We start from the raw sequence: 8336 nt of genomic DNA, 5'->3' as shown, positions 1-8336 counted from the left end.
TTTACGACGGTCGTGCCCCCTCTTCCGTTGGTTATCTAAACGTCTAGGCTCCATGGTATAGTGGTACCCCCATTACTGAAGCTCTGTGGACGCCTCTGCATAATATGACGGGTGCAAATTTCTTGATCATTCCATTTGTAGAAACACGAAACGCAATGAGTAGGGTCCAAAAACATCATTTGAGTTCAAAACGTGAAATTTCAAATGATTTTTTTTTGAAACATTTAGATTTATAATTGGATTTTAACGGTATTGTTGAGAAAATGATTTTCTCAAAAATCGGGACGAATTCAGGAGCATGTACAAGGGAGGCACACACCTGTTGAGTGCCGAGATTTTTAAAATGAGGGTTGAAATATATGTAGCATAGATAACAATAGGGACGTCGAGGTAAATAATACAAATGGGGGGGGGGGGGGGTAAAAATCATGTATCTGTGACGGGCTCCAAAATTTCTGTGCACGCCCCTGGATAGATGGGCACAGTAAAGTCCCTTCTTCCAAATCAAAGTTAATAGAAACACGCACAAAAAATCAATGGGGTTGTTTCCTTCAGTCAAAAGTGGTACTTTTAGTCACTGAAATCGATAGAACAACAAAAAAAAAAAAAAAAATAAAAAAAAAAAAAATAAATAAATAAATAAATAAATAAAAAAAATAACATGGACCCAGCAAATTCTTTCATTTTCCAAACAGTTGTTTTTTAATTAATTTTTTTAACTGTAAGATTTTTCAAACAAGGCGTGGTCTTGATGACGTCACAAATGATGCATTTTGGCGCATCTTTCTACCGTAGTTCCACGTAATGATAATCAACAAGCGAATTCTATTCTATTCTATTCAAGAGTCACAACTGACTTCAACTGTATTTATGTCGAGGACTGCATACTAAGTGCCTTGCCTCCATTATTTTATATACCGATAGATGGCAGCACCATCACCGGATCGAACAGTTAGTGAGAATTTTGAACTAGTCCAGGAGCTAATAGCTACCTAGTACTAGCACCCCCAGAGGTATCGTTTCACTTGGAGGACATTGAGACCACGAGCATATTTAACGTCGCCCAGTCCCCATTAATGACGACGGTGGGTCTTCGACCAGCGAGGATCGAACCCGAGGCCCTCCGGTCCCGAGTCCAATGCCTTACCGATCAGGCTACCACGGCCCTAACAAGCGAATTAAAATTGCGCTCTACGCTTGCTATCAATCCTATCGTTGCCAATACACGTGAATAAAGATGCGAATTAAATATTTTGCTCTGTGAATAGCAACACAGAATGGCATTTCATCATTTGTGATGTCATCGGGCAGAAACATAAACAATAAGAGCGCACCGGTTTAAGTAATTTTTTTAAAAATATTAAACTTAAACAAATTGTTTAAAAAATGGTCAGATCCCATGTTTTTAAGCATGCTCTTTCAGAAAAAAATACTTTTAAAATTTCGGAAACGACCCCATTCTTTGTTTTAATGACATGGACGTGAATTCAGTAATAGTACTAGCATTTTTTGATAGACCGATAATTTTGAGCTTAGAAAGGCCCCTTTTGCTTTTGAAAGTGAGGATACAGTCGTCCCCCTTAGAACCGCCTATGCAATGAATTAAAATAATGCCAACAGGTTTTTTTTAGAATAAAATTATAAATTGCACATTGATATCAAACAGTTTAATTAATCTTTAACTGCTCGCACATCAAGTATGAGATTTTCCTCCAACTACACAAAAATGCAAGGTCCTCCCCTTTGAGCAAGGCCACCCTCTCAATGCCACGGGCTTCCCCCCCCCCACCGAAAAAAAAGAGAAAAATAATACCCCTCGAAGCAACCCTCCCCCGCCGTCCGCCCCCCAAAATTTTAATGGTGCCGTCTACACATGATGACCTAACCAACCTAGATGGCGGTGGGAACCCCTATTTTATGTATATTTTTCCTACTACATGTATTCAAATATTTTCCAAAAATTACAATTCAGCTGCAGTGAAAAGCATAGTCGGATGGTTGATTGCCAACTGCATTTTGGAAGATCCGGATTACAGGAATCTGGATTAGAGAATTTCCACTATATTTCGAATGAAAAAGAATTGGTTTCAATCTCCATTTTCTATTATCTCCTGAAACAATTGCTGTGCAATGAACGTTAATTTAGTTTTCCTGCAAAGAATTTATTAAACCTTTTAAATCCTCGCATCCGCAATTAAGCGCGAATCAGGCGCCAAGATGACGCAATCCTCTGACAGCGCCAAATGTTTATCGCCAATTAGATCTCGCCATGTTGCTGCACTCAATCTGTCGCCGTGGGGTAGGAGGAGGGGGAGTGCGGAACTGCAGTAAAATAGATTCCTTCGGCAAGTGTGCTTTCTCTCTAGCATTGGGTGTAGCTTGTGAAAGCAGGTTAGGAAAATCTCTGCTGTGTTTGGATCTCCGACTGCAATCTAACATAGACATGCCTTCCAAAATCATGAACTTTGCCCCTGGGCCAGCTAAAGTCCCCGAAGAAGTAAGAATGATCAACATTTTTATATTTGTTTTAAATTACAGAAATCAACCGGTATTATTGCCGGGCCATTTGAAACATGTGATTGGTATGAACGATGTTTAAAACCGGCCCTTTAAATAGCATCTCCTCTGAATTGAAACGCCAAATCTGATCATATCTGTACTAGGAGAATATTTTTATTGATTTGCCTCGAAATTATCGATTAAGTATGCTGAAATTGCGCGATTGCACTAATATTTATTTTGTGATGCTGCAACTATTGTCGCAGAAAATTATTAGCAGCATCCTTTTTTTATGATACTTCTACATAGACACGCTGCAGTAATTTGAAAATTGGTCTTAATTCGCACTACAACTGATTTTATTTTCTTTAACTGTTACTATGCACTTCATCGGCAATGCTGTGTGAAAATAAAATGACCGATTTCTGCAGATTCTTGCACTTTAATGAGGGAGTTAATTTATGGGCTTTTTGATCATTTACTTGCAGCATTTTATGTTGTGGTACTGTTTCTCTCATTATTTAAGCTTTCATCTAATTTTTGCATTTTTATTTTTCTTTAAAAATGAAAAAGTGCACATAGTGACACATATCAGACTTTTTTATATGAGCTCTTATTTCTTCAATTACCTGTGGATCATACCCAGTATTTGAAAATAATTGATGCTCAAAAATCATTAGGTACTGTCTTTAGTCAAATTGTCAAGAAATAAAAATGCAAGTAATTTCATCAAAGTTATTTCATTTGCATCATAACAGTGTCTATTTATTTTTATGAGTGTTTAAAAAAATATGTGTAGTACTACTGAAATAGTGCAAATCAGGACACAGCAAGGATTTTTTTAGGGGGGGGGGGGGAGATTAAAACTTTATCAGAGCCCTTAGCTTAAACAAAAATTTCTAATCCTAATAATGTAGTTTTTAAAAGGCATGGGCTGCCCAGGGTCTGATTAACGCACGATCCGGCGGGTCCACGGACCTGGGCACCACAAATTTAGGGGCACCAAAATAGCCTAGCTTAAATTCACTTACTTACTTCCTTTTTTTAAAGCTCATTTTACATTTTCTCAACTTTAAGGGAGAGGAAGCTCAAATTTTTTTAAAAATCAGCTCAAAACCTCATAAAGTTAAAAACAATTTGCGTAAAGAAGTCGTTGTCCCTTAGCTCTGGAATTTCAAAATAATTACTCGGATGACATATAGATGAACATTTTCCAGAAGAATTAACACACTTTCAAATTTTTGCAAAAGGTAACCCTTCTCCTGGGAAATGTTTTAAAAGGATAAGATCACTAAACATTACACATACATTTCCGAATGTGGATTCACCACTGCCGCTTCTTCTTACCTTGCCTATCAGCATCTGTTCCAGTGAACGTTCCTTTTCATTTTTGAAAAGAATAAAAATTCATTAGAGAAGCTGCATTTCTCAGCATAATTTACAAACGCTTTCCTTATTGACCATTGAAAATTCTGTGACATCAAACATAGATTTTGGTTATTTGATCGACACATTTGCCTCTGTTAAAGCCAGAAAGAAGCTTTTTTAAAGCTTGATGTCAGAATTAGTAAAAAAAATTTTTTCGCAGTTTTTAATTGTTTTTTTAACTCTTTTTTGCCTTAAGAGGCAATTTCAACTTTGATTAGTTTGGTGACTATCAAGTGTTTGGTATTCAGATCCCAGATTTCCTTTCAAATGTAGTAATGTTCCTTTAAAATGTAGTTTCTAGTAATTAGGTTTCTAGTATGAAACATTGACTTTAAAATTGCGTGGATTTTCTCATAGGGAGGGGGGGGGGGAGCACCAACATCTACTCAGGACCTGGGCACCAGTTTGGCTTGATCGGGCCATGATACTGCCTCCTCCTCTCAAAAAAATTCTGGCTGTGCTAGTGGTACACACGCATACTGCGTAATTTTTTTAGCAGCTTATGCAGTAGAACAATGGTGTCCAAGCTTTTTCTACCCTAGGGCCGAACAGCATACTAAGATGAATCGCAAGAGCCAGAAAACATATAAAATGAAAATTTTTAAATTGCATTTGAACACATGAAAAAGGAAAGAAAATTACAAATGAAGAATTGTTATCATTACTACATGCTTGTTAGTAATGCATAATTGCATAGTTTTCATTTATTTATATATAGAAATCAATTTATGACTTCAAATTTGTCAGAATAGTTTGAAATACCGAGTGAGTTCGTTGTCTTGCTAAGTTCGGAATATATTATTTTGATACGTAATATTGAACATAACAACGGACCACATGGGTCAGTTTCGTAGGTCACAGCTGCAGACTGTAGATTGAAAACCACTGCAGTGACGATCTATGAAGTGCAGTCGAAACCCCAGTGCAACAAGGGGACAGCTCCATGTTTTGAAAATTTTAAGGAATCACAAAGCGTTTTAAATATTTTTGTACTTGGAATTTCTCTCTATATCTTCATTCACATAAGACTTTTGTATCTCTCAATTCCTCGCTCCAACTCCTAAAAAACTGGTTGGAAAATTCACTGTTCACATGTGAAAGCAAATTGTACACTTGTATCCGAGGTAGCAGTTTTACATAGCATCTTTAGCCCCAGCAAGTAAACAAACTTGTTTTGCGTAGTGCATTTTGGATTAAGACCCTGCATTTACTCCAGTTGAAAGCAGCAGGGAGAAAGAACCATATTTACGCAGGAAATTACCAGGATGCGGTTTAAAGCAGGTTTTTCCGGGGTGGAAAAAGTCCATGCGAACGAGGCTTATGAAGCCAATTTAAATGACATTTTAATGAAATATAATGTTGCCCATATTTGTAATGTATTAGAATCGTCTCATTCTTGTTCCAAATACTTATCGAGTTTTTAATAATGATTCAAGTAATATTTGGTAAAATGGAACAATGCGAGTTCTTCTGATGAAAAACTTTAGTTTCTAAGTATTAATACATCGAGTCTTTGAGGAGCTATATTGGTTCTGTGTGTTACAGTTCCTTTCTTTTAATATCTTACGGAATATTGGTTGCAGAGATCGCGTTCTTATTCAGAATAAAAGATTGTATTTATCTTCATATATTTCAATGTAAAACACAAAACTGACAAAATAATGAGCTGTCCTACTATTGCACTGCAATCTTCAATTCTTTATTAACAGCACAATTTCGCAGTAATGAAACTGTAATTTTTTTTTAATGGTACATGGGTGGGTTTAGGTCATGAATTCTGGAGGTTTAACGGTCCAAGTTGTCTGAGGGAGTGGAGGGGGGGGGGGGGGGGATTCTCCAGAACAAATATGAGGTCCAGGGACCCTCAATTAAAAATTTATCTTTTAAATGATGGTTTTCAGTGGATGTTAAAGAAAATTTTTATAGCACTGTTTACTGGAAGGATGTTTAAGAACTTCAAACACAGTTTTTTATATGGTTTTTGATAAAGCGTATTGCAATCAGGACCAAGGTGGGCGAGCCCCTTGTCAGCTAAGTTGCCGGGCCCCTCTTGCCTCCCAAAAAAAGAAAAGGGGGAAACGAAGAAAAGAAGAGGAGAAAGAAAAAAAGGGGAAGGGGGGAAAAACTGCTTACTAGAAACCAATTAACTCTGTTTTAAGTGCCGCAACAGTAAATACCAAACAAGTAAATTTCACTTAATCTTTATGTTTTCTCTTATTCAGAGTTTTTCCTCCTTTTTTCTCTTTTTCCCCCTTCCTCCTCTTTCTTTGTGTTAGTGTCGATAGGCTCTCCCCATCCAAGGCCCTGGCCCCTAGTTTCCGACTAGATTGACATGGCCTCTCGTCCGGCCTGATTGCAATAGCCATGTTATTTTGACTTTAAAAGCCAAGGTTGTTTCAAAGTAAAAGAAATAATTATATAACAATAAATGCCCAGTTAATATTATTATTATTTGCTCTAATGGGGCTGCGGTAGGGACACTGCCTTTTGCAGACTTTGTGCGATCCCCTTGCATAGCATCCACTCTTTTACATGGCACCACTTTTGGTGGAATGCCAGTGTCACGAGAATTGAGACGTCCAGTTTTCCCACTAGATGGAGGTACCTGGACTCTATTCAATGCGAAACTGCACTAGGAATTTTATTTTGCCAAGAGATACTCCATGCCAAACGAGTACTTGAGGAATCTTTTACGAGCGGCATAATCATGGGACATGGACTCTTTCGAAAATCCACAGACTGGAACCAGTTTTGAACCTAAGTCTTTGGGCATGAGGAACCAGCGTCTGAACCATTACACCACTTTGTCGGCATACCCAGTCGTAAACTATTCTATTATTCTATAATAGAGAACTGAATAAAAATACATTAAAATCTTGTTGCAACAAATATCAATGGAACAAAATATCTGTTTCAACTGAATAAAATTTCAGTTGTGATTTAATTTCTATATTACATTGCTTGAGTTCCGAACAAAATTTGTGACCCCTTGACGTTCGTTGTTACAGGATTTCATCGTAATTTAAGAAATTTGTTGTTTTGTATCTAGTTATCTATTATCTTTTTTTTTTTTTTCAAATGGATAAAAATACTCTTAAAATTCTTAATACTTAGCACAGTTACATTTCTCGCAATGGCTGCTCAGTAAACAGCAGAATGCTGTACTTTGGGGTATGCTTTCAAGTAAACAAACTTGCTTTGCAGCTGTGAAGAAATTCAAGTTGTTTCCCAAACTATGTTTCCAGATAAAATAAATTTAATTTTAATTTTTTTCAAAAATCAACCGAAAATGTTGGGGGTGTGGCGCCCCATCCCCCTGTAAATCCACCTATGCTACAGTCCTGCCCGTTTATCATTAAGCAGTACATAGCGAATTATTGGCTATAATATGTTAGTCTGATTTGTCATTTAGGGGGGTCAAGAGGTGACAGATAATGCTCCCCCCCCCTTTTCTGGCTCCGGAAAATTAATGCATTACCGTATTTTCAAAAGCAGCTTTTGTTATATTTTGATATTTTTTTGCATTGATTATGTACCCTTAGACCCTCCCCCCCCCTCTTGGAAAAATTAAAAATGACTCTTCAATTCCCCTTCACATTTTGCCGTGTATTACTTAACTTTTATAAAGAAATTATGGTTATAACAAAATTTTTATTTGGTACCTTCAACTTCACTATAAATGAGCGTTGCTGCATTAGGAACTATTTTCATCAATTTTATGCAACAACTTTATATATGTCATGAGGGACACATTTAGGCTGTCTATATGTTCCCCCAAAGCAGTATCGGATGTGCCCCACAGCTAGATGTTAATAATTTTGTTCAACTTAGGGTGGTAAAAAATTTTTTTTTTGGCTAAATTGAATTAATCAATCATATATTCAATCAATTAGTAAGCTATTTACTTTTAGAAAGCGAATTCCAATAACATGAAGGCGTTTCAATTAGCATTCAAACAAATGCAGCAGAAATTACTTTTAAGTTTCAAAACTGTTTGATTGACATTACTCAAAAATTTTTACTCCATATCGCTTTAAAATTTCTTTGGGAGTCAATCGTAGTGCTGCCATTGAAGTATATCTTTTTCATTATTTGCACATCTTCTTAAGTTAAGGAACATTGAGCCGTTCATATGTGCCCCTGTTCAAATATCTGCCCCTCTCCGCAAATGCAATCTGTATTTAAAAAAAGGAAAAAAAATTAATTTGAATTTTGACATTTTGAATTCAAATTATGTTTTTCGCAATCACAAGTGTGTGTTTGTGTGTGGGGGTATGTGTGTTTGTGTGTAGGGGTATGTGTATGTGTGTGTAGGCATGTGTGTTTGTCTGTGTGCTGGCATAGGCCCGTGTCCAGGTTTTCATAAAGGGAGGGGTTTTAAAGCTTCTACGTCCTTACCCGAGGGGTAG

At 36.8% G+C, this 8336-nt stretch overlaps 1 protein-coding gene across 1 annotated transcript in view; it reads left to right on the top strand.

The window, feature by feature from the left end:
* Positions 1-2294: 2294 nt before the first annotated feature.
* LOC129222057 (probable phosphoserine aminotransferase) overlaps positions 2295-8336 on the top strand; it is a 77325-nt gene continuing 71283 nt past the window's right edge. The window contains exon 1 of the mRNA XM_054856483.1: positions 2295-2497. Within this exon, the coding sequence (XP_054712458.1) occupies positions 2444-2497 (54 nt within the window). The 5' untranslated portion in view covers positions 2295-2443. The remainder of the gene's footprint in view (positions 2498-8336) is intronic.

Source organism: Uloborus diversus, chromosome 5 (assembly GCF_026930045.1).
Source record: "Uloborus diversus isolate 005 chromosome 5, Udiv.v.3.1, whole genome shotgun sequence".
NCBI classification, from domain to species: domain Eukaryota; kingdom Metazoa; phylum Arthropoda; class Arachnida; order Araneae; family Uloboridae; genus Uloborus; species Uloborus diversus.
Note: the sequence above shows the minus strand (reverse complement) of the source record. Positions and strands in the feature narration are given on the sequence as shown.